The sequence below is a fragment of the Nomascus leucogenys genome, chromosome 22a (genome assembly GCF_006542625.1).
Source record: "Nomascus leucogenys isolate Asia chromosome 22a, Asia_NLE_v1, whole genome shotgun sequence".
Lineage (NCBI taxonomy): Eukaryota > Metazoa > Chordata > Mammalia > Primates > Hylobatidae > Nomascus > Nomascus leucogenys.
Window position 1 is genome coordinate 70623057 of NC_044402.1, and position 27103 is coordinate 70650159.

Here is a 27103-nt window from a genome sequence, read left to right on the forward strand (position 1 = left end):
TATTCATAATCCTGTGGGACCATTTGCTGATTGCTTCCTCCTTGGCTGTAGCTCTGTTGCCCCCACTGCTCTGAAATTGCTCGCTGAGCCACCCCCAGAAGATGCGGCAGTATATTCTCTCTTTGCATTTAAGTTTCTTGGAATGATACTAAGTGTTCACTTGTCAGTGCTTTTGCCACCTAAGAAATATTTTAAAAGTTTGAAATCCCATATGACATGTGGCATATGTAAGCCATTTCAGCCTTCTTTCTAATAGTAACAAAAATAGAAACAACCTAAATGTTCACCAATACATGAATGGCTAAATAAACTATAGTTACCCACTTTGTGGAATGCCATTTAGGTATGAAAGTGATATGGATGAACTTTAAGCTGTATTACTGAATGGAAAAAATAAGTACCAGGACATTTATGTGGTTTATAATCCCATTTCTATTGGGATTATACACTCAACTGTATTATAAAAATTATAAAAATTAAGGCCGGGTGCGGTGGCTCATGCCTATGATCCCAGCACTTTGGGAGGCCAAGGCAGACAGATCACCTGAGGTTAGGAGTTCAAGACCAGCCTGGCCCACATGGTGAAACACTGTCTCTACAAAATTTAGCTGGGCATGATGGCAGGTGTCTGTAATCCCAGCTACTTGGGAAGCTGAGCCAGGAGAATCACTTGAACCTGAGAGGCAGAGGTTGCAGTGAGCCAAGATTGCTCCATTGTACTCCAGCCTGGGCGACTGAGGGAGACTCTGTCTCAAAAAAAAAAAAAAAAATTAATATATCGTCCAATTTATATTGTAACATTTACTTACAGCAGAGACAGTGTGTGTGTGTGTGTGTATATATATATAAAATATTTATAGCAGATACTACAAATGCATGTAATAAAAGGTCTAAAAGAATACAACCCATACTGATAATGGGGAGGAGACTCTATAATGAGGAGGAATTTTGCTTTTTATTCTCTACATTCCAGTATTGGGGATTTTTTTTTTCTCTGTCGCCAGGCTGGAGTGGAGTGGCGCCATCTTGGCTCACTGCAACCTCCACCTCACAGGTTCCAGCAATTCTTCTGCCTCAGCTTCCTGAGTAGCTGGGATTACAGGCGCAGGCCACCACACCTGGCTAATTTTTGTATTTTCTTTTTTTTTTTTACTATGGCTGGGGTTTCACCATGTTGGCCAGGCTGGTCTCGAACTCCTGACCTCAAGTGATCTGCCTGCCTTGGCCTCCCAAAGTGCTGGGATTACAGGGGTGAGCCACTGTGCCCGGCCAGGGAATGTTTCTTACACTGAGATGAATCATGTATTACAATTAAATGTAAACTTTTAAAAATAATTAATTTTGAACAGGTAAGATGTGACTTAGGGAGAAAAGCAAATTTAGGAACAGCTGGGGCAAGATAGAGAGACACAGACACATAACTATTCAACTTTATTAATGGGATCTACCGATTGTAATCAGAATGGCAGCTCTGTTGCTGTGGTTAATACTATCAGAACAGTTAATTACACTCAAATGTCTTGCTTTTTGCTTTTATGAGTAAGTAAATGGAATGTTTTTCTAACACATTCCTATGTGTTTAACTGGATGTTAACAATTGTTTCTTGGTTATTATACTTCATTCTTTCTATCTTCCTCTGTTATTCCCCTTCTCCCCTAACACCCTCCTCCACTAGTTAGCTGATTTATGTCCCCTCTGTGAACAGAGGTCCTGCTTTAAAATTCGCAGCTTTCAGGAAGGCTTTCTTAATTAACTCTGCCTCACTGAGAAATTTTTTACTCAGCATCTCCTTGGTGAGTGTGCTTTAATGTTTGAGGGCTTAATTTTGCACCTTCTTGAGGCATTGCTTGCTAATTGGTTTTCTGTCATTTTTTTGCATATATGTTCTCTTAATTCATCTTCCAAAGTAATGGACTCTTCACGAGATAAAATACAGAAAAGAGTGAGGTATATGGGCATTGGAGACAGAAATATCTGAATTTAAAACCCGGTTCTTCCAATTTTTGCTGAATGTTTTTTAGAAAATTTCTTCTTTTAAGTTGCATTTTCTTCACTTGTGAAACTGGGATAATTCCTATTTAATAGGATTATTGCAACGTTTAGTTGACCTACATGTGAAGCACTTGGCATGAAGCTTTGTGGTAGTAAGCACTCAACATATGATGGTTATTGGTATTCATCTCCTTCTGTCTCTGACCCACCATGTATGTGTGTATAATGGTCGTGACATCAGCTAATGTCTACAGTGAGGTTTAAATCATGATTTATTTGCTCATTTTGGTTATATATATTCAGGGACCTGGCGACATTTGGGCTTCAAATGTAGAGGAATGAGGCTTATATTTTCAAATCCAAATCAAGTCAATACGCCTTTATTCTTCAAACCTGCTTGCTGTGAATAATGTAGTTGGAATGCGCTCATATCCGAAAGAGCTGTTCCATATTTGTCTAATTTTATGCTACTTTGAAGACCAAGTCATATTTTGTCCTATCACCATTTCTTGGCCTACCTACAACATGTATATGTTTGTGTGCATTCATTCAAAAACTTTACCGAGTAGTTCTGTGCTGGGCACTACAGAGACACATGAAACATGAGTAGGAGCCTGCCAGGTGGACAAATTAGGGAGAGTATTCTAAACTGGAGGTACATCATGTGCAAAGGCCCTGAGGCATGAAATAATAGGACCTGTTTTGGAGCTACAAGTACTGTGCAGCACAGTGCTACAGCATCTGGTGAGCAAGTGATTTAAGATGAAATCAAATAGACAGGTAGGTGGCAGGCAAGACCATTTGTATCTATCATGCAAAGGAGTTAACATTTTATCATTCTGGCAGTGTGCATCTGCTGAAGAATTTTGAGCAAGGAAACAATGAGATCATATTTGTATGTTATAAAGAAATTCTAGCTACCAAGTACAAGATGGATTAGAGGGGTATGAGGTAGAGGGAAGGAGAAAAACAAGGAGGACACTGGAGTAGTATGGGTATGAGATGATGAGTGACTGGACGAGGATGCGAAAGAGGGGACAGGTTATGAGTTAGGGATTTAGGAAGTAGAAATGAGAAGACTTGATATTTGATTGTTATATTAGTTTTCTATTACTGTCATAACAAATCACCACAAACTTAGAGGCTGAAAACAACCCAAATTTGTTATCTTATGGTTCTTCAAGTTAGAAGTCTGCCATGGGTCTTAGTGGGCTAAAATCAACGTGTCAGTAGGGCTGTACTGCTTTCTTAAGGCTTAGGGGAAATTTATTTTCTGGCTCATTCAGGTTATTAGCAGAATTCATTTCCTTGCTTCTGTAGAATTGAGGATCTCATTTCTTTGCTAGGTATCAGCTGAGGCCCATTTCCATCTTCCAGATGCTGCCTGCATTCCTTGGCTCATGGCCACTTCCTCCATTTTCAAAAGCAGCAATGACGGGTTAAGTCCCTTTCATAAGTTGAACCTCTCCTGCCTCTTCTTTTTTCTTTCTGCCTCCCTCTTCCACTTTAAAAGACTCATGTGATTAAGTTGGGCCCATCCAGGTAATCCAAGACAACTTCCTGTCTCTAGGATCTTTACCTTAATTACACAAATAAAGTCCTTTTGCCATATAAAGTAGCATTTAATAGGTTCTGAGGATTAGAATGTGGACACTTTGAGGGAGCCATTATTCTGCCTGCTTTAATTGGATATGGGGTTAAGGGAGAATGTAGAATCCAGGTTTCTGACTTCAACAACCGGGGGCGATGCAGCCTTAAGAAAGGAAGATGTTTGGTTTTGAACATGTTGACCTTAAGATGTCTCTGGGAAATCAAAATGCAACCATCTAGTAAGTAGTCAGATGCACCAGCTAAAAGGCAGAAAAGAAATCAAGGCATGTTAGGAAGCTGTCAACATACAGTAAGCCCTCAGTGAATGTATGGAATGGGAAGAGAATAGGGAGAAAAACAGGATTCTGGGATCAATAATGTTCTAGCTGCAACAGAGGGAGAAGCACTCACAAATGAAACAAAAGAATAACATACATGGTTTCCCTTCACTGGTGTTCTTTCTGGGTTGTGAGAGAATTAGAATTTATATTGCCAGTCCAAACAAAGTACTGCAAAGTCTTCAAATTCATTTGGTTTTCATTATATCAGAAAATAATCTTTCACAAGATCTTGCTTTACTGAACCAAGGTAGGATGAACTCCAGGAAAGGCAGGACATTTACAGGATCAAATGAGGTTCTCTTAACCAACTTTCTATGATGCTGGGCTTCAAAGAAGATGTTTCCTTGTGTGGTGTTTATGTGAAGCCATAGAGAGTTGGTGGTGACCTGGGTGAGTGGTGGTTTGCTGCCATTCTCTTCAGGCCGACAACTAAACAATACCCCTTGTGCATATTTCCTGCTGAGAAAGAGACTGAAAACAGGAAGGTACATTGTTCTGTATACTAAAGTGGATATTCACCATCCATTTCTCACTGGACCCTTGCCAGGTCACTCTCTAATTATGGAAGAGAGACGCCCCTTCCCTGCTGGGCTGGCCAGTGTTGAGCCTACTAGTGTCGTTTCAGTCAAATCTGTTCAGTCTGTCTACAAATGACTTAGTCATGGTGAACTGCTTTGGGAGTGAATTAAGTCTATTAGACAGTAGATTGCTTAAGCAGCTCTTCTCTGTGGGACTGACCTTAGTGAGGACAGAGTGATCAGGAAACCTGAGAAGATCAAGGAAAGTGCACATCCTGGAAAGGGCTGTAGAGATGACCTTGGATAACCAACTCACTGAAAGATATAGCACCAAAGCTGCCCACAGAGGTGAGCTGGCAGGCCATGTAAAACCTCAGATAGCCACAGGCAGTAAGAACTGCTCAGCCAAACTAGGATTGAAGCTGAAGTTATATGGTGGTACTAGGGAAAGATGAAGGCATATATTGTTGAATGGAGTGAATGAGATAAAGAGGCAGCCTCCTCCTTTGTCTCTGATTCAGGAGAAGGGGGAAAAAATTTAACTGCTATTCTTTCTGGGTAATACACAGATAATTTACAGGTTTTTGAATTATAAGATATGAAGGGTAACTAAATTCATATGCAGAACAGATAAATCATCTCCTTCCTCTAATCATTCTTCCTTCTCACCTTATCCTTCCCCCCTGCTCTCTCTTCAGATCCAAAAGATCATATATAGTCTAGCCTCAACAAATTAGGTTTTTTGGACTTACTACGCTTTTTTACATCCCTGTGTCTTGGTACATACTGTTTTCTGGGCCTAAAATGGCTTCACTCTCCTCTATCTTGAAAAATCCAATCTAATTTTCAGGAGCCAGCTCAAGTTTATCTTCTTTATAAAGTCTTTTGAGACTCCCTAGATTGAGTAAGCAGCATCTTAATTATTCTACCCACATATGGTGCTTGTGCTTCTAGTATATCACTTATCATATTATGTTCTAATCATATGGTAGGAAAATACTCGGAAGGGTTATCTGACTGAGGATTAGACTCAGCTGCATGTACCAGTGGCTTGAAGAAGATGGAAGTTTATTTCTCTCTCTTAGTAAGGAAGATTAGGGGGAAGCAGACTAGAGCTGGTCTGGAAGCTTTGCAATGTCATCATGAATCCAGTTTTCTATCTGTTTGTTTTGCCATATTCAGCTCATAGTTTTCATTTTCAAGTTCATCTGATGTCCACAATGGCTGCTCAAGCTCTAGCCATCATACCCATGCTCTAAAAAGAAAGAAGGGGGCAAGAGAAGAATGGCATGTCTCCCCTCTTTTAAGGAGACTTTCTGGAAATACCATATCATAATTCTATTTATATATCATTGACTAGAACTCGGTCACAGAACCACATCTAGCCGTAAAGAACTCAAGAAATTGTAATCTTTATTATGGCAGCAGCACGCTGAAATAAAAATTGTACCATAAGAAATGAGAAGATAATGGATATCGACGGGCAAATTGTGATCACATTATCTGATATATATTTATTTCTGGTAATTCTTGCTGCTTCCCATTCCTCTGCCTATTGAATCTGAGCAATCCATGGCTTTAGGAAGCAGTTAGAATCCCGGTAAAAACAAGGATCACATATGATGGCTTTAAAATTTACAGCCATAATTCAGGTGTGCAGAACTGTCACTTTTTTCATTTTCTGAACTTGAGTTGCCAACAAGCCCCTAGTTCCGTGTATTGCTAGAAAAAAGTCTCATCAATTAAAGGTAATACAGTCACTTCTGTTTTGAAATCAGATCTCTTTGGGGTATTCAATCAAATTCAGGGCTCTTCCCCCATCCCTCACGCCCCTTTTTTTTTGCCCTCTCACCAGGAGGTGCTCTGCTTACCTAAAGTTCTTTCTGCCATTCTCTCATTCTCTTGGACCTCCAATTATTAGGTATGGTATACGTCTGTCTCCTTCTCTACCCAGGATCTTCACGGAGTCTGGGACGTTGTTTTGACTGTTTGACTTTCTCCAGTGCTTATTGCAGAAGTTGATACATAGGAAATAGTTAAAAATATGACTATGAATTTATAAGTATACTTTAAATGCATCACATAATTAATTCAAATGGTACCATAATGATCTGAAAATCCTGTACAATTAAAAGTCTATTTCACTAAAGCCCCTAGCACTATGTTTATAGCTTTCTTATAGCACTAATAATCCTCAGCTCTGTTATAGTAGTTTGTGTGCTTGCCTCACCCCTCATTAGGGTGTCTGCTTCTGGAAGAATGTTCCTGATCTTTGTAACTTTCACAGGTCCTGAGAAGGCCAGGGACATAGTAGGTCTTCAGTCAATGAAAATGAATGACTACAGGAATAGGGGTTGGCACTTCATAATCTACCACTAAAAAATGACTCTCATGTGAGAACAAACAGATTTTATTAGAGCTATTTAGAATGATATCAATAAAAACAAGTTAATATTTTGCCTTTAATGAAACTCTTCTTTTTTAAGAAAAAATTGCTGTTATTTTTTCAGAAATCCTCCACCTACTTTACTTCATCCAGAAAAATGGTGTGAAGAATTCAACCACTTTATTTCACAGTGAGTATTTCTTCCACTAAAAATTGCCTATCTAGCAAGGCCTTGAACAGTGACTGGAGAAATCCAGGCTGTGGAATTTACTTGGCACTAGGGGTTGTTATGCCTGTTAGCACATTATGACTCAGGGTTTGTTCTAGTAAATGATAGAAGATGCCTTTGCAAGATGTGAAATGTAAGGCGTTCCATTTGACTCTCAGTTATAGTAAGTCCTTCTTATCATATGGGTCACATTTATCTGAGAACCTACTTTGTCTTAGGGCAAATATTGACAACTTGCCATGTTTAATGGGGAGAGATGAAACATCTAAAAATCTGATGCCCACACCAGGACCAAAGAGAAGACAGAAGGTAGCAGCCTCCAACAGAGTTTTTGCAGTGTGAAAGTTGGGCTTGCTCTAGGATCTGTGGCATGGGAACAAGGGTTCAGTTTCCAAGATGATTGAGGGACAAAGTAGAATCTCAGGCCTGGGGTACCAAGGTAAGGTATCCCAGCCAAGTCTCAAGGTATGAGGAACAAAATGAAGGCCAAGATGATGGTGTGACATACCTGGTAGGAGCTATGTCACTAGGCAAGTATTACTGGGACTCAGACAGGAGCAGAATCGACAGTGAAACCAACAGTGGCTCAGTGCTGGGGTCATGGGCTTTTGGATCACACTGGTCCTAAGTCTGAGAAAGATACTCAGACTACTGGAGGAGGTTACAGGGCCCCAAGCTAGGGACCTGGTGAATTGAGGGGACAGGAATCTAGACCAGGCATTACCAACCATACCAAGGCACAGGAGCTTGGAAGAAGTACTGTGGGATCTAGTATATGAAACAAGGTGTTCAGAGGTCGTGGGAGGAGAAAAGAAGTGACCAAAATAGCTGATAAATAAGAAGTGGGCGAGGGTCAACACAAATTTTTCTAATTTATGCCTCTGTGCAAACTTAGCTTTCACAAAGAAGCCAGGCAATAAAGCAAAGTGGGTCTTTTGATCATCTTCCTTAATAAATCACAATACAGATCAACAATCTCTTATCCATAATTCCAAAATCCAAAGAGCTCTGCAAGATAAAAGTTCTTTTGTAGTTGAGTCATTTAGCAGCAAAACCTAACCTTACGTGAACTGATTTGATGGTAACATATGACCTTAACTGTGAGGCTATTTATAGTTGTTATTTATCTTACTTGATGTGAATATTCATGTGTTTGGCAGCAGATATATTTGTTTGATTATAGTATGCTGCCCCAGATCCTGCTAGGGCTGTTACATAATACACAGTAAATGTAACAGTTTACCTTTCCAAAATTCGATAAAATTCTGAATTCCAAAATACATTTGGCTCCAGGGGGTTTGTATAAACAGCTATGAACCTGTATTTCACTTTCATTTTAATTTCAAATGTAGTATAGTTCAGGGTCCCTGAATTTGTTTGCTTGTCCTGTCCCTCCTGGACTTTTGCCATGTTCCTCAGGAAAGGGGAGTGGAAAAGAACTCAAAGACCCCTACTAAGAAAGACTGTGTTGGAACATGACCATGAAGTTGAAGGTCAGGGGTGGAGGGTATCTCGTTGCCCCTTTAGCCCCATGTTGACATTTTTGTCCTGGCTGCAGAATGCACTAGGAGCAGCCACAAGTCAAAGGTGATGGTGTCAGGCCATGTTGAGAGGAAAAACATACTTGTAGGAGGGATGATGCTCACAGAAGAGCAGTGGAAGAGCCACTTCCAGAGGTTTGGGACCCAAAAGAGTAGGTAGAGGGAACCAAAGGGCTGAAGGCATGCTGGTAGCTTGGGACCACATTTCCGACCATCCCAAGGAAAGAAATCTGGGAGCTAAGGTTCCGCTGATTTTGCTGGTAAAGCCTGGATCCAAAGATTTTTCCTTTTCATTTCATTGCTGCACACAGATACCCTTGATTGACCTTGTCTAAGCTGTTGTCCTAGAAAAATCCATTACATATTCACTAATACGCCTTCCCATACCAAACTCTCCTGATGCCACTAAAAATGTGATTTGACTCACAAAACTTTGGCTTATGTATACTTTTTCAAGAGTATGTTTGTAATCATAAACTAAGCACAGTATTCCTTGGATGGATTTGAGAATAAAGGTACATAATTGATGACAGAGATTGGACTGTACACAATGCAGTTGACTCTTAAACAATGCAGGGGTTAGGGGTGCTGACTACCCCCCACCTTGTGAAGTCAAAAATTGCCTATAACTTTTAACTCTCCAAAACCTTAACTACTGAGAGCTTACTGTTGACTGGAAGCCTTGCTGATAACATAAACTGTTGATTAATACATATTTTATGCATTATGTGTATTATATACTGTATTCTTACAATAAAGTATGCTAGAGAAAAGAAAATATTATTAGGAAACTCATAAGGAAGAGAAACGTGCTTACTGTTCATTACTTGGAAGTGGATCATAATAAAGGTCTTCATCCTCATCTTTTTCACGTTGAATAGGCTGAGGGGGAGGAAGAAGAGGAGAGGTTGGTTCCACTGTCTCAGGGTTAGCAGAGGTGGAAAAAAATCCACTTGTAAGTGCATCCGTGCAGTTAAAATCCATGTTCTTCAAGGGTCAACTATGCAGAAATTCCTCCCTAACACTGATAGTTCCTTATGGCAAATCCTATTATATGCCAATTCAAATCTGCTATGTTTTTCCCAATTCTGAGAATTTCAGATGCACTCATTCTGAGTTGCAAAAGGTCTTGAATACTAGAATGGAGGGCTAAACACAGAAAACAATGCCTTTGAGTTTGCATACTGTCAGGAGCAAAGCAAAAAGCATCCTGTTGAAATTGCAGGGGAGGGAGAGTCTGGAAAGTTTATAATGAATCAGGAAGGCAATTAGAAATTAAGTAATTATGTGGTTTATTACTAGTTTAAGATGGAAATATGTCATCAGTCTTCTTTTTGTTTAATGAGTTGTCTTTACAGTTTTTTTATTAGTGACAAATTTTATATAATAGGTGTTTATAGATTCCTTATTGACCTCAGCCCTCCAATCCTGTTTTCCCATAACATCTTAGGTTCTTCAACCGTAAATTCTTCTGCAATATTTTTGGGAATATTTCTCAAAATTGGGGACTGATAATTATATTATATATCTTTAAATAGAAGCCTGCCCACCATTCCCAAATAATATACTTTCTTTTTTTTTGTTTGTTTGTTTTGAAACAGGGTCTCACTGTGTTGCCCAGGCGGGAGTGCAGTGGCATGATCTTGGCTCACTGCAACCTCGGCCTCCTGGGATCAAATGATTCTTGTGCCTCAGCCTCCCAAGTAGCTGGAATTACAGGTGTGTGCCACCAGGACCAGCTAGTTTTTTTATTTTTAGCAGAGATGGGGTTTTGCCATGTTGGCCAGGTTGGTCTTGAACTCCTGACCTCAAGTGATCTGCCCACCTCAGCCTCCCAAAGTGCTGGGATTACAGGTGTGAGCCACTGAGCCCAGCCCCAAATAATATCCTTTTATTCTGTAGAGGAGACTGCTGACACTAGGCTGCCATTACTCAGCCTATCAAATACAGTTTGACCAAATGCCATGCATTATATTTATTCAAATCTCTAATTCAATATAAACAATGATATTCACTGGGTTTGAAATGTCTATTTAAAGAGAGAGCCTTAGTTTGTTTTTATACTTATCTTGCTCGTATTAGGAGTCAAGCGAAAGAAAGATGGAGGATTAAGACCTTCAGATTATAAGCTTTTCATTATTGGAGGGACTGGGCTGGAGAAGATGATTATCTAGTAATTTTAGGAAAAGTTTCTTTTAACCTGAATTATACAGATAATTGCTTCAGTTTCCTTTGTAGACCAAGACATAGTAAATCTGTTTCTCTTTAAAGAATAGATAGGACTAAAAGTTCCTTGATGGCTTTAAGACCTTTAATACTTTGTCCTCATGTGACTACTGAGCCGTAACAGAGTCGATTCAATACTCTAGGTCTTTTTTACTCCATGCTGGTCACTATCCACCAAAAGATTTCATACTGACTGCTGCAGGGATCTGAACAAGCTGGTCTGGCTGCAGCCTAGTGATTATAGCTATGTAGACAGGGCACAGGGGTGTGGGTGTGTGCACGTGCATACGCGTGTAGGAGGGCCAGGAAGGTAGGAAAGTAGGAGCACTGGGGATGTGGCTTACTGTGTTTCAGATTTATTTCCAGCCTCCTTAATTTGGAGATAGTAAGAGAGATTTTTTAAAACATCTAAAAGTCTAAAATACTATTAGTAAACCTGTTTGGGGGTTTTAAAAGAAGCATCAGCTTGTTTGGTTCTAAAGCTTTGGTTGTTACTGATAATTGATTCATTTATATTCATTAGTTATGTGTTTGTCAAAGCATGATTCCTGACAGCTTAGTTATGATAAATTAAATGCAATGCTCACATAAATTCTGCACTGCTTTTTATCCATATGCTAGGACCCTGCTTGATGTGTTTTGTCACCTCTATAATGTGTGGTTGGCTTTGTAGAGATTTCATTATCAGCTCTTTCCCCTATGACTAAAGCTATTTGCATAACAAGTTTATCTGGTTCAAGTACCAGCCAGACTTCTGCTTTGTCAGGAGGCTCCATTCAGAAGTAGCCTTTTGATAAGATAGAAATAATTTTCATTTTGTTAACTTCACCTTGGTCCTAATGGATGTCACTTTTCTTTTTAAGTTCAAACTAATTTCAGGTCTTTGAAATCAACTACAAAAATACTTTCCAAGTCATCGGTCACAAGGTATTTGTGAGCTATGCTTTCTCATTTTGCCTCTAAAACTTTAGGGGTTTTATTAGGAATTAAATTTAGGACCTCATCATCAATGGCCCTTGAGCCGATTATTGAGACAATCAAGATGGAGTTCTCTTGGTCAAGGGCAATTCCACCAATAGCATCACGGATGCTCAGCTTTGGATTTAATGATGACTTGAACTATGTGGTCACCTGCACATGAACTGTTCTTTCTTGAGGTGGCTGGCTTGGGTAGTATAGGGGAGAAAAAGTAATATCTTTTCCTCACCTGCTGTGAGGTTAATGGCTGACATTTCTGTAACAAAAAACAGATTAACAAGAGAAAAGTGGAACAAATTTATTTAATGTGAGTTTTATGTGACACAGGAGCCTTCACTCAAAAACTGAGTGAAAACTACTTTTGTGGTTAGGTTTAATGAATGATGGACAGTTGTATAGAAGTATGATTGAACAAAAAAGGCATATGATCTAATGGTAATAAACTGGGGAAAACTTAGCAAGTCCTCAGATTCTTCTCAGCCTCTCTGTGTAACATTTCTTCCTTCTGATTATATGGCAGGTCACCTGTCACATGAGGATCTTCAAGAGAGAGGGGGTGGGAGAAGGTCAGAGGGACCTTTCTGTTTTTGTGGTTTTCTTAATTGTCTTCTGCTTAAAATACTCAGTATGCTGAGGGGCCATATTTTGGGGTAGCATTTTCTGAACTGCATCAGCATCTAGCATACTGGTGTGTCTATTTCTCATTTCCCAGAGTGAGCATTGTGGCTGAGCCCTGCCATTTAGTCATCAAATGTTGAAGCAGCCTTTCCTAGCCCTCTAAATGACATTCAAATGGGTATAAGCAGTTGCCCTGAATGTTAACAAGATAAGATCACTCTGAGCCATAAAACTACTAAGACTAATGGTCATTTGCATATGTTTATTCTTTAAAAGTTGAAACTCAGATCTGGAAAATTTGCTTTCACTGTAGGCCTGAATGCTGATAAAGCTAACCATTTTGGGGTGGTTGTTTGCTTGACATTGATTGTATTTCCCTGAAGGCAACAATTCTCAGCACTTAGCCTTTCTCCATCTTGTGTTTCAAGGCTGCTTAATTCCACATGGCTTTATAGTGTCAATGAACAACACACTTGCAGTGATAAATATTGTAACTCGTAACTCAGTGATTAAGTTCCGCAGATATTCTTGGCTATTTAAGTCTTGTCAGATTCTCAGGAGGCCATACAAAGGGTTAATACTTCCTAGAGTAGAAGGATACAATAACCTTTATTTACATTACTTCACAAATTCATAATTTTAATTAAAATGAGCAGTGGTATCTCTAGTGACAGACTCTCTCCATTTTAGATTTATTTAGCCAATGATTAGCTATTATGATTTCTTGAATTAATTAGCATCTCTTGAGCTACAGGGAATTAGTGAATTAATAAAAACTCATGGAGAAGCTCAAAATTAACACAAAAAATAAGTTAACCCGCCCAAATTATCCACTCCTCACTTAACATATATTGATCAATATACTTATAAATGCAACTCAAATCCTTTCTTATTTTGAAATATTGGGATTTTGTTTTTCATGAGAAGAACAAATAAAGCTATGTGTGAATTTCAAGGTTATATCTCCCTGAAGAGCGTCTAATTTAGATTACCTAATAGATCATCTAAACACACCAAGGGCCTGATTCGATCTCACTTATACCCTACTTATAAAGTCACCTGATAAAATCTGATTTTCTCATAGTGTAAACCAGGAAGCAGCTGAGTGTGACTTGAAGTTTGAAACATGGTACCCACATATACCTGGAATATACTAGGAATATGTCCTGTCTTCTCAGGAACCATGGCAATGTGAGAGAAATGAAGGTTTAGTCTCATACAAAATAAGAAAAAGGCATAGTAATGTGGGTAATCTAGACTGTTGTCAGTATATCCTGTTTATTTCCTGACAGATGCTGGGTTTAGATCTTGTGAGAAACCAAATCTGTGGCATATGTCATAGATTTTATGTTAGTGCTTGTGACACATTATATTAGCTGACTTTTGTAGCTGCTGTGGATTCATTAAATTATGTCTGTACCATTTTCTCCATATTGGCTTTTCTTTCTTCTTTTAAAAAAATTACACTTGATTTTCATACTGTGAATCAAAAAGACTCTGTAATTGAAATAATAGAAAGTGAGGGTGAGTGCTGCATTGCCTGTGTGCTTGTGCCTGGAGGTGGTGGCTCACACATTCGCCTCTCCCCAGAGTGCCGCCTGGATCGTCACCAGGAAGAGGCAGCTGTGGAAGAGCAGTGCTGTAGCATGTGTATCCAGCTGTGTCACTTACTGGCTGTGTAATCTTGGAAAAGATATTTAACCTGTCTGACTGCCGGGCCTCAGTTGTCAAATTGGGGCTGAGAGTAGTATCGCTGTGAGGATTAAATTACATAAGGTATATGTAGCACTTGACAAATAATAATAATAATTAACATATGTAACTCTTATGCTAGGCACTGTTCTCTACGTGTTGTATAATTTACTTAATCCTCATAATTCTCCGAAGTAGTTCTAATATTCTTATTTTTTAGAAATTAAGGTAAAAAGAGGCCAAGAGTCCCAAGACCATAGCTAGTAAGTGGTGGAGCTGGGATTTGAACCCCAGAAAACTTGTTCCAGAGTTCACGCTCAACCAGCAGTAGAGATTATTTTTATTACCCTTTGCATTTGGTCTGTGCTGCTATTCTGAAACTGTGTTTTGAAAGTGGCAATGACTTTCTCTTCTTTGACACCAATGTGCTGTTTCAATCTGTTGTCCACTGTCTCTTTATTTAGACTTCAGCTCACTTACTTCCACAGTTTGGGCCTCTAGCACACACACACACACACACACACACACACACACACACACACACACGCCTCTCCACCCCTTCTCAATGGCAACAGTTCCCTCAACCTGAAAGAATTGGCTGCAACAGGAGTCAAGACAGAGTCAAGCCAGATGTGGTAGGCTTATGACTGTAATCCTAGCACTTTGAGGGGCTGAGGTGGGAGGATCACTTGAAACCAGGAGTTTGAGCCTGGGCAACAAAGTGAGACCCTGTCTCTATAAAAAATTTAAAATTAGCCAGGCATGGTGGTGTGTGCCTATATAGTCCCAGCTACCAAGGAGGCTGAAGCAGGAGGATCCCCTGAGCGCAGGAGTTTGAGGTTATAGTGAGCTAATTGTGCCGTTGCACTCTAGCCTGAATGATGAAGAGAGACCTGTTTAAAAAAAAAAAAAGTCAACTCAGGCTCACCTTCACTTCTTTGCTCTGCAAACAACCCTACCTTCCCCACCTGGCCCAGGTAACACCTTCTCCAAGGTGAGCATCTCTCTCTGCTGTCAGCCAGCCACAGGCTTCTCCATGGGGAAGGAACAGTGGGAAGGAAAATGGGTGTCTGGACCCTGAGAGGCAGAATCCACAGTGCTTGGCAACTAACTATGGGAGGAGACAGGTACTACAGAGAGAGAAGAGTTAAACATGACTCCAGTGTTTTCAGCGTGGAAACAGGGCCTTTTTGAAAATATATATTGGAGAGATAAAGAGCGTAGGATCTAAAGTCAAATTGTATTCTAGCACTGCTAATTAGATTTTTGGCCTTGAACAAGTCACTTAACTTTTCTGAGCCTCAATTTCCTCATCTGCAAAATGAGAATAATAATACTTCTATAATAATAACTAGTTGGGATTAAGATCAAGTCTGTATGTAATAGAAAACCCAAAAAACAGTGGCTTTAAAGAGTTAGGCTTTTATTTTTCCCTCACGTGAAATCAGCTGGGAGTTAGGCCACATATGTACGGCTGGTGTGGCAGGGCCACATGGCAGCCACCTGGGCTCCTGCCCTCAGGCTGCCCCACTAAATATGATTTCCATTCCGTGGGACCTCATGGGCCAAGATGGCTGCTGGAACTCTGACATTCACATGCTTATTTTAGTTACAGAGAAAGAGAGAAAAATGCAAGTCTCCTTACTTTAAGACTCTCTGGGCCGGGCACGGTGGCTCATGCCTGTAATCCTAGCACTTTTGGAGGCCGAGGCAGGTGGATCACAAGGTCCAGGGTTCAAGACCAGCCTGGCCAACATGGTGAAACCCCATCTCTACTAAAAATACAAAAATTAGCCGGGTGTGGTGGTGGGCACCTGTAATCCCAGCTACTTGGGAGGCTGAGGCAGGAGAATTGCTTGAATCCAGGAGGCAGGGGTTGCAGTGAGCCGAGATCACACCACTGCACTCCAGCCTGGGTGGCAGAGAAAGACTCCGTCTCGGGGCGGGCAGGGGTAGGGGGCAGGAAGGCTCTCTGGCAGTTTCATACAACGTGTCATTAGCTACAACTTTATCACATGGCCACACCTAGCTGCAAAGGAAGCTAAGAAATACAGTCCTTTGACTGGGCAGCAGTGGACCCAGGTCACTACTGGGGCTCTATCCCTAAGTAAAGGGGAGAGTGTATGGACAGGAAGCAGTCTGCATCATGACACTTTATAGGGTGACTGAGAGAATTAAGTGAGATACAGAATGAAAGCTCAGCAAATACTAGTGATGAGAATAGTATTATCAAATGAGTAGTATCAAATGACAGTGATGAATACTATAACTCACAATAGTGATGCCATCCAAAGAAATGTAAGAGTCAGGAAGGAGAAACTGTAGGGCCCGGGGGGGATGAATCACAACAGAGAGGATCTTGAGGAGCAGCCGTCAGGATCCCTCTGAACCCCAGGGCTGATCTGTGGCCTGTGGGGAGAGATGAGGAAAGTAAGGACAAGGTGGGAGCAATAGTGTGGCCATGTTGACACCTTTCCGGAGCTTCGCCTAAGAGCTATGATGTCTTCCTGGTTCAGTGCAAAGCTCCCAGCTTCTTGCCTGCTCTTCCAGTCTCTGCTGCTTCCACTGTGGCGCTTCCACAGGCTCTGGTGCAGAAGGGAGTCTGGCTCTGGGTCAGTTAGAATTTTAATTAAAAATGGAATTGCAGGCTTATGTCACCAGTACTACATTCTTTCAGCCCAGTGATGATTTCTGGCAGGGATAAAAATAACAGACATAGCCCCTTGGCACTAATGAAGAAAGGGGTATATGTGTGGGTGTGTTTTAATGAATTAAAAATTTATAACAGAAAATTTAGATATAACAAGTCATCATAGATTCTCTTGGTCTTATGTGCTTTTGGGCATATGTGTGGCTTCCACTGCCTTCTTAGTATTTTAATTCAGAACTTTCTAGGGTCATCAAATGCATAATATTTAGCTGTCATACAAGGTTAATGAATGGAAATGGAAGGGGAGATCTCACAATTTATTTTTAGTATGAAGGGCTATTTAATGATTTTTTGAAATAATAGTTTTATTTAAAAGCCCACATTTTAGTGAATAATGAGAATTTTTGCCTTTAAAAGAGGCCCAAAGCTTGAACCCTCTGGCTCAAGCAGTGCTTCACACACACATACAGAAAGCCTGGCTTCAATACCCCATGTCATGGGTCGAATTGTGTCCCCTCAAAATTCATATGTTGATGTTCTCATCCTCAATATCTCAAATGGGGCCAATACAGATGTAATTAGTTAAGATGAGGTCATACTGGAGTAGGAGGGGCCCCAATCTAGTATGACTGGTGTATTTTAAAATGGGGCAATGTGTACACAGACAAACAGATAAGATCATGTGAAGACTAGAGTTATGCTGTCTCAGGCCAAGGACTACCAGCAGTTAGGAGAGAGACCTGGAACAGATCCTTCCCTAGTACTTCCAGAGGGAGAATAGCCTGCCAACATCTTGATCTTGGAAGTCTGTCCCTCAGACTGGAGACAACAAATGTCTGTTGTTTAAGTCACTTGGTTTGTGATGCTTTATTATAGCAGCCCTAGGAAATTAATACACTCCACGACTGGGTAGTTACAGGACCTTAAGGCATTTGATCTTCCAAGACTTTGTTTCGTAAGCTGTGGGATAGTAATATTCACCCACCTACCAGTGAGGATCAAGTGTACCTTTGAATATTGTAGAGCAAGCTTGTCCAATCCTCAGCCCATGGTTCTCATGCCACCCAGGACAGCTTTGAATGTGACCCAACACAAATTTGTAAACTTTCTTAAAACACTATGAGATTTGGTTTCGTGATTTTTTTTAAAGCTAATTAGCTATTGTTAGTGTTAGTGTATTTTATGTGTGGTCAAAGACAATTCTTCCAGTGTGGTCCAGGGAAGGCAAAAGATTGGACACCCCTGTTGTAGAGTATCACTACAATATGAAGTATTAATACGACACCATAAAACAATCACTACAGTGTCAAGTATTAATATGAAACCATAAAACCATAGTGTATTTTCTTCCCTCCCTACCTTCCTTTTTCTCTCTTTCATTTTATTTTTTGTTCAAATATGTATCATAAGGGTTTATGTTAAATTCCTCCTCCTGAACCAACTGCACAGTAGTAAAAGTGGGGAATTTCTGGAATCGTCAATGATTTGCTGGCCTTTATAGAGGACTTCAGGAACTAAATATATACTGTACAGTAAGATTTCTTGGTAACAAGTATCTCTCCATGAGGAACAAATTATAGAATGAGATGGCCAATTAGTGTCATCTTGCATCCCAGCACTGACCAACTGATCACCTCCCTGCAATGCTGTGTTAAGGAGGATTCTGACACTGCATCTAGGATAGAGCATCATGATTGCTTAGTGACATCTACTATGGGTCTGAACTGGAGTCATTGTAGCTCGTACTTTTGTGGACCTACAGTTTACATTTCATTTTAATTAGGACCAAGTTCTTTGTCATGTGAATGTCTTTATTCATGGCAAAATTCATTTAGCCAAAGAAAGCAAATTGGCATACATTCAACTAAGTCAGCTGTAGCATAAAAATACCTGAGAGCTAAAATAAAAGTAGTTGAGTAAATTCGGAGTTGTCTGTGTGAGGAGTACAGATAATAATATTAACAGTAAGATGTATTTAAAGCTTACTGTCAGACGTTGTGCACCTGACATGGTGAAGTGCACTTTACTTGCATGATTTCAATGAATCCCCACTGCTGCCATATGAAGTAGGTCACTACTCAGATAGGAAGCTGAGTCTCTTATAAATCAAGTGATGGGGGGCCAGGTGTGGTGGCTCACGCCTGTAATCCCAGCACTTTGGGAGGCTGAGGCAGACAGATCACTTGAGGTCAGGAGTTCAAGGCCAGCCTGGCCAACACAGTGAAACCCCATCTCTGCTGAAAATACAAAACTTAGCCAGGTGTGGTGGCATGTGCCTGCAATTCTAGCTACTTGGGAGGCTGAGGCATGAGAACTGTTTGGACCCGGGAGGTTGAGGTTCCAGTGAGCCAAGATCTACCACTGCATTCCAGCCTGGGTGATGGAGTGAGACTGTCTCGAAAACAAATAAAAAGAAAAGAAATCAAGTGATGGGCTTTAGGCCTCACAGCTGGCAGAGCTATCATTTAACACCAGGTCTGTGAGATATTTTAATATCTGCTCTGACGCTCATGATGCTAGAGTGTGCATGCGTGAATATGTGTGTTTAATTGAGGTAAAATTCATATAAAATATTAACCATCTTAAAGTGAACAATTCAGTGGTATTTAGTACAGTCACAATGTGTGCAGCCACCACTTTGATCTACTTCCAGAATGTTTTCATCACGCCACAAAGAAACCCCACATCCATTAAACAGCTACTCCTCATTTCCTTCTCCCCTCCAGCCCCTGACAAACAGCAGTCTGCTAGATTTACCTATTTTGGATATTTCATATAAATGGAATCATACAATAGGTGACTCCTTTTTCTTAGTATAATATTTTTGGCCAGGTGCAGTGGTTCACACCTAGCACTTTGGGAGGCCAAGGTGGGCAGATCATTTGAGCCCCAGAGTTTGAGACCAGCCTGGGCAACATAGCAAGACATTATTTCTGTGAAAAAATTAAAGCAAAATTTAATGTTTTTGAAGTTCATCCATGTATCAGTATCGTGTATCAGTATTTCATTCCTCTTTATGGCTAGATAATATTGTGTTGTTGTTGTTTTGAGATGGAGTCTCGCTCTGTCACCCAGGCTGGAGTACAGTGGCACAATCTCGGCTCACTGCAATCTCTGCCTCCTGGGTTCAAGCGATTCTCCTGCCTCAGCCTCCGGAGTAGCTGGGATTACAGGTACCTGCTACTACGCCCGGCTATTTTTTGTATTTTTAGTAGAGATGAGATTTCATCATGTTGGCCAGGCTGGTCTCGAACTGCTGACCTCAGGTGATCCTCCTACCTCAGCCTCCCAAAGTGCTGGGATTACAGGTGTGAGTTACCACACCCAACCCATATTGTGTATATTTTGAGGCAGAATATCAGCATCCTGTGTACCTCTTTCACCTGGAAATATGAAGAAAACCCAAGTCTGGCTACTCAGACACCTCCTCCATTTCCCCCTGTCATTCTCCACATGGTGACATGGATGACCACACTGCTAAAATATCAGGTGCTCTCCCTCTCCCTGGATATGGAGTGTTTGGACATGGTCTTCTGCCCTCCTGATGCATGAGGCCAAAGCACCCACAGGCTCTAGATGTAGGAGAGCTGGCTATAGCTTAGTATATGTGCTCTCCCTAATCCACTTCTAATTTGGGGTAGTAGTTTTGTTATCTGGCTTTTTCTGGCTACCCAGAACATTCCATCTAATAGGGGCCAGGTGTTTCTGGGTGATGATTCTCTGCTCCAGATCTCTGCTCCAACTAGAGCAGCAGCTTGCATAATACTCTCCCTGGATCTCATCACAAATTATCCTGCACAAAACAGTCAGTATGATCTTTCTGAATCCCTAAACTGATCAAGTCATGCCCTACTCATAATTATTCTGGGTGTACTATTCTGTGTGTATTATTCTTCCCAGTGCTTACAGGGTGTACTAAAACTCTTTAACACACAAGGTTATGAAGGATCTGCCCCTTTCTATGTAACATCATTCTCTCCTCCAAACTCCCTGCACATTCTAGAAAAATTGAACAAGTGATGCTTCCCCTGACTTCCCCAGGAGGACTCAGAGGCCCCTTCCTTCATGCTTTTATGTCAGCATTGTGCCTTTTACAGAACTTTATAACAATGAGGAGAGAGGGAGCATGTCAAGCCATCCTGGAATTATTTGTTTCTACGTCTGTCTCCCCACTCAAACTGTAAATTCCTTGAGAGCACAGAATGTATCTTTACTGCTTCATATCCCCAATACCTAGCACAGTTCCTAGAACATGGCAGGAACTCAGTAAATATACATTCCTTTTGAAGAACCACGAATTCTTTAGAGGAGGTGATACTCTTAAAATTATGCACCTCATGGCCGGGTGTGGTGGCTTATGCCTATAATCTCAGCACTTTGGGAGGCTGAGGTGGGTGGATCACTTGAGGTCAGGAGTTTGAGACCAGCCTGGCCAACATGGTGAAACCCTGTCTTTACTAAAAATACAAAAATTTGCCGGGCATGGTAGTGGGCGCCTGTAATCCCAGCTAATTTTCTGTATTTTTAGTAGAGACTAGGTTTTGCCGTGTTGCCCAGGCTGGTCTCCAACTTGTGGGCTCAAGTGATCCGCCCGCCTCAACCTCCCAAAAACCGAAATTTTAACTGTAAGAAGAAACAGGATTGTTAAATTGATAGCTACATGGTTAGCTGTGGATTCTTTTTTGATTGCATTGAATACATGAAAATAATGTCAAAATGAATCTTCCCTGGCAATCTCAGTGGTTACTCCTCTCCAAAACCTTCTGCCCATTCCTCTTCATCCCCGCCTTCCCTTATTTCCCACCACCAGCTCCTTTATCACGTGGTTTAGAATTCCACAGAAAGGTTGAAGAGAAGCCACTTCTGAACTCTGGATTACAAGAAACATCACCATTTGAAGGCTGCCTTAGGGAAATATGCAGAGATGATGGGTAAAAATCGAGATGTGGAAAAGTTCAAGGCCTATGAATGCAACTTTACTTCCTCACTGTAAAATAAAATTAGGTTAAAATCAAGGTGTTGGCAGGGGGAGAAAAAGATTAGGGGCACGTCTCACAGATGTTAATTTTGGCCACGTACCTTAATATCTTAATACATTAATATGATACATACATTAATAGCTTAATAGCTTCACACTAGTAGATCTTACTAAAGAAAAATGATTTAGGATGGTAGTAAGCAGAAGAAATGATTGGATAAATTTGAATTTGAAGGATTTTTGCCTTTAGATGTTTCCATGGAAGATATTTTCTGTAAAGGTGATGCCTAAAGTTTATACTTTTCCAAACACATGATGTTGATGGGCCAAATATATAAAGAAAAGGCTAAAAACATATTAAGAAGGAAGGAAGGGAGAAAAGAAAAAAGGGAGAAAGGAAGAAGGAAGGCAGGGAGGAAGGGAAGGCAGGGAGGCAGGGAGGGAGGAAGGGAGAAAAGAAAAGAGAAAAGAAAAAGGAAGGAAGAAGGAAGGCAGGGAGGAAGGGAAGGCAGGGAGGGAGGGAAGAAGGGAGAAAAGAAAAAAGGCAGGAAGGAAGAAGGAAGGCAGGGAGGAAGGGAAGGCAGGGAGGGAGGGAGGGAGGGAGGAAGGAAGGAAGGAAGGCAGGGAGGAAGGGAAGGCAGGGAGGGAGGGAGGAAGGAAGGAAGTTATATTCAGAATATTCATTGTGATGGATGAGAATGGAACAAAAACATGAAGTGCTCAGCTGGGCTGAAGTCACAGGTCTGCAAGTATCAAGAGCAGTGGTGGCTCCTGTGGGTAAAAAGACTAACAGGGCTCCAAACAAGATAGGATTCAGAGTTGGGACTCCTACTTGAAGCCAGTAAATGAGGTGGTTCATTTAGGCTGATAAAAATCATCTGGGAAAAAGAATGGGGTAGGGGAGGGGTTATTATATGATCCTGTGCTCTTACTACAGCAATTTCTTCCACATGTTCTCCATCGTCTGGGGTGATGCTGACCATCACCCAGGACTGTGACTTTTAGCCACCTTCTGGCTGAGGGTGGTAGAAGGATATATAAGCAGCCAGGCCTGTGGCTGCCACAGTCATAGGCTCTTCCATATGCCCAATAAGACCATGGGACAACAGTACAAAATGCCATTCTAAAACCTGGCTCTGGGCTAGAGACCCAGAGAGCCAAGTAGACATAACCATAACATTATTAGAATAGGAGGGTGGGCACAGGGGAAGTGAGAGGGAGAGAGAAACCAAAATCTTCTTCCTCCTCACCCTTTTGGTGAGCCTGCCAACTGAAATTTCAAAACACATGAATAAATCTAAAGCTGAGGAAGACAACCCATCAAAACAATGAATGAAGCATAAATTCATTTGAAATGAAACTAAATTCATGGAATAGTCTAGATTAATGTAGGTAACTACTAATTGTAAGAAGGAAAACAATTTGGGATAAAATATGTAAAAACTAACTCTAATCATACAGTTGGGGCAGGGACAGCGTCCAGTGTGTGATTTAGGCATGCATAGGTTGTTTTTGTTTGTTTGGATTTTTGTTGTTGGTTTTGAGATGGAGTCTCGCTCCGTCGCCCAGGATAGAGTGCAGTGGCATGATCTTGGCTCACTGCAACCTCCGCCTCCCAGGTTCAAGCGATCCTCTTGCCTCAGCCTCCTGAGTAGCTGGGGTTACAGGTGCGTGCCACAACACCTGGCTGATTTTTGTATTTTTAGTAGAGATGGTGTTTCACCATGTTGGCCAGGCTGGTCTCAAACTCCTGATCTCAGATGACCCACCCTCCTTGGTCTCCCAAAGTGCTGAGATTACAGGTGTGAGCCACCGTGCCCGGCCTAGGCACGCATAGGTTTTTGTACTCAGAAAGGGGATAGAACTACTGGAAAATTTATAGTTAAGCAAACATGTTGAACTAATTTGTAGTTAGGCAAATATGTTAAAACTATAGAAAAACAATGTCTAGTTTCTAAACCAAAAGAAAAAAGGGTCTACAAAAAATTTAATCTAACAGAAGGCAGGAAATGAGGAAAAAAAGCATTGGAGGAAAAGGTTGGTAAAAAGAGATTTCTAGCTACATGACCGTGCTTTTGAATTATCAGGCAGTCAGTTTTTCCCAAGATTTCCAGTACACAAGCAGTGGCGTGCTGGTAGATGTTTAAACTGGTTGGTTGCGGGTAGGGGTGGGAGTGGGGCTGATTTTCAGTGTTTACTCATTTTCATGGTGTAAATATTCCCACCATAGCCAATTTCAAGCTATCAATCTGATATCAACCAGTTCACAGAATTCCTGAAAATGTAACAATAACGTCTAGTAAGCTTATGCATGCTGGTTCTAGGATACTATTGTTTACTCATTTGGGATAGACAGGATTTCCTCGTAGTCTTCATACTGCATATAACTTTTGACAATAAAATAAAAAGATTCAACAATGAGATACCACTACATACCTATTGGAATGACCAAAATCTGGAACACTGACAATACCAAATGCTGCCAAGGATGTGGAGCAAAAGGAACTCTCCTTCATTTTTGGTGGGAATGCAAATGGTATAGCCGCTTTAGAAGACAGCTTGCTAATTTCTTACAAAAGTAAACATATGTTTACCATAGGGTCTAGCCATCACCCTTTTTTTTTTTTTTTTTTTTTTGTTTGTTTGTTTGAGACGGAGTCTCACTCTGTCGCCCAGGCTGGAGTGCAGTGGTGCAATCTCGGCTCGCTGCAAGCTCCGCCTCCCGGGTTCATGCCATTCTCCTGCCTCAGCCTCCTGAGTAGCTGGGACTACAGGCGCCCGCCACCACGCCCGGTTAATTTTTTTTTTTTTTGTATTTTTAGTAGAGACGAGGTTTCACCGTGTTAGCCAGGATGGTCTCGATCTCCTGACATCGTGATCCGCCCGCCTCGGCCTGCCAAAGTGCTGGGATTACAGGCGTGAGCCACCGCGCCCAGCCCACCCTTTTTAATATTTACCTAAAGGAATTGAAAACTTACATACACATAAAAATCTGCACATAAATGTTTATAACAGTTTTATTTACAATTGCCAAAACTTGGAAATCACCAAGATGTCCTTCAGTAGGTGAATGGATGAGTAAACTGTGGTATATCCAGACAATGGAACATTATTCACTGCTAAAAAGAAATCGGCTATCAAGCCATGAAAAGACATGAAGGAATCTTAAATTCATGTTACCATGTGAAAGAAACAATCTGAAGAGTCTATATACTGTAGGATTCCAATTACGTGACATTCTGGAAAAGGCAAAACCATGGAGACAGTATGGAGATCGGTAGTTGTCAGGAGTTGTGGGCAGGGAGGGAGGGGAAGAATAGGTGGAACCCATAGGATTTTTCGGGCAGTGAAAATACTCTGTATAATACTCTAAGAATGGATTACATGTCATTATAAATTTGCCCAAACCCATAGAATGTACAACACTGAGAGTGAACTTTAATGTAAACCATGGACTCTGGGTAACTACAATGTGTCAGTGTGAGTTCCTCAATTGTAACAAATGTACAGGTGGGGGATGTTGACAGTGGGGAGGCTGCATGTAGCGGGGCTGGGGTAAATGGGAAATCTCTGTACCTTTCTCTCAATTTTGCTGTGAACCTAAAACTGTTGTAAAAATAAAGCCTTTAATAAAATAAAACAAATTCTCTACATGCTACTTTTTAACTGAAATCATAAGGAAATTTATTATGAAAACAGGACTTGGTGGCAATCTGTTATTAGAGTATTCATCATATGGTTATGGAAGGCTAGTAATTTATGATCCTTGCTAGCAAAGCCAGATCAATACAGAGATAAATGTCCTCAGCACAATAGAATTTATATCATCCACATGATAATTGACCACTGTGTCACACATTCAATCATTCATCACATTATCTGATATAACTAGCAGGAAGGGTAATATGCCTATGATTTATTATTAATGCATACTAGTATGAAATTCATGATCCATCTAACCTGTTACCTGTCCTTGGCAACATAGTATGTACAGTTGTCTACCTCCAGTAATAGGATCCCACAGAAAGAATCAGACAACCCTGTTTAATGCTAGGCATTGCCTGTTGAATTAGAAGAGATGCAAGAAGTCCCTGAGCTAGTGTTACTCCCTCTCTTCTTTTCTCTTCCTTTTCTCCTTGTCTTGAGTTCTGGTTCCTTTTTTTGTTTTGTTTTGTTTTTCTTTCCCCAGAGCACAGTGGCCTGTCTAGAGCAGAGATGGGTGGGTAAGTGGTCCTAAAAGAACCTTCGATGTCACTGATTTGCTGCTATGAGTATATTTCGTGACAGTCATTCTATATCACCTATCTATGCATGTCAGTGAATTAACAGTGGCTTCAAGCTCAGGACACACCGTAATAGCAGGGCGGGGAAGCAGCATGTGCCCTGGGGAGACAGAATGGAGAAAATTAGAAAGCAAAACAGAAAGATAACCATTTAGAAACCCATGCATAGAGTTAGTTCCCTAACAATAGGAGTCAAAACTATTCCAAACTGTCTCCCCCTCCCCCTTCTTTCCCAACCTCTTGGGAACATGTGTTGGTTGCCTGCAACGTCTGTGCTTTACTTTGCAAGGGTTAATTAGATGGCCTATTATTCAGCAAATTAAAGGCTTGGTTGCCTGAGTTCCTTTCAGAAAGGATTAGGGTCTCTGATGAGGCTTTGATGTAATAGATGGAGCTGTTCTGCTCCATCTTGTTAATGGAGGAGTTTTAAGGACTCCCCAGACTCTATTTGGCAGTCAGTGTCTTTATTCATTCCCTTTCCTAAAGAAGAAAAATATTTTATCTTGCAAAAATTTAGTGCTTGAACAAGGCACTGGATTGACATCCTGGGGGTGAGGTGGGGGGTGGAGGGTGAAGTGTTCATTTCTTGTCTAAAATCACACAGAAGCAGCACTTCCTGGCTTCCTCGGGTGGCCACTTCCTCTGCAAAAACCATCTCTCCAAAGAAGCAGCAGGAGCAGTAATTTGGGCCTTGTGGTTCATTGTCCTTTGAAGCTTTTTTGCTAAGAAGTTGGGCAGGAGAGATGGCAGGTGACAGGCATGGTGGTGGTTTGTGTCCTCAGGAACATGAGCCAAGACAGCCAATAACTGCAAAATCCTACCTTGCATAAAAAGTGTGCACCTACATATTATCTGACAAGATTTTTTTCCAGACTTTTTAGTGTGGTTAAGTTGTTATGAAAATCTGGCTTAGTTCATTTTCTCCAATTTGATGTTCACATAATTGGCAGTCAGCCAGAGAAGTGTTTAGTCAATTTTAGTCTTTATGAAAAGAACACACATTAAGGGAAGGGTACAAAATGTGGGTAGACACAATGCCAGTAGGACTATTGCAGCTCTAGGTCATTATCCTGCCTCTTT

General features: G+C 40.9%; 1 protein-coding gene across 2 annotated transcripts in view; it reads left to right on the plus strand.

Annotated features, from left to right (window-relative positions):
• Positions 1 to 27103, plus strand: part of MYO3B (myosin IIIB) — a 503395-nt gene that overhangs the window by 159815 nt on the left and 316477 nt on the right. For both annotated transcript variants that reach the window (XM_003254238.4, XM_003254240.4), the window contains exon 8: positions 6953 to 7018. In XM_003254238.4, the coding sequence (XP_003254286.2) occupies positions 6953 to 7018 (66 nt within the window). The remainder of the gene's footprint in view (positions 1 to 6952; positions 7019 to 27103) is intronic.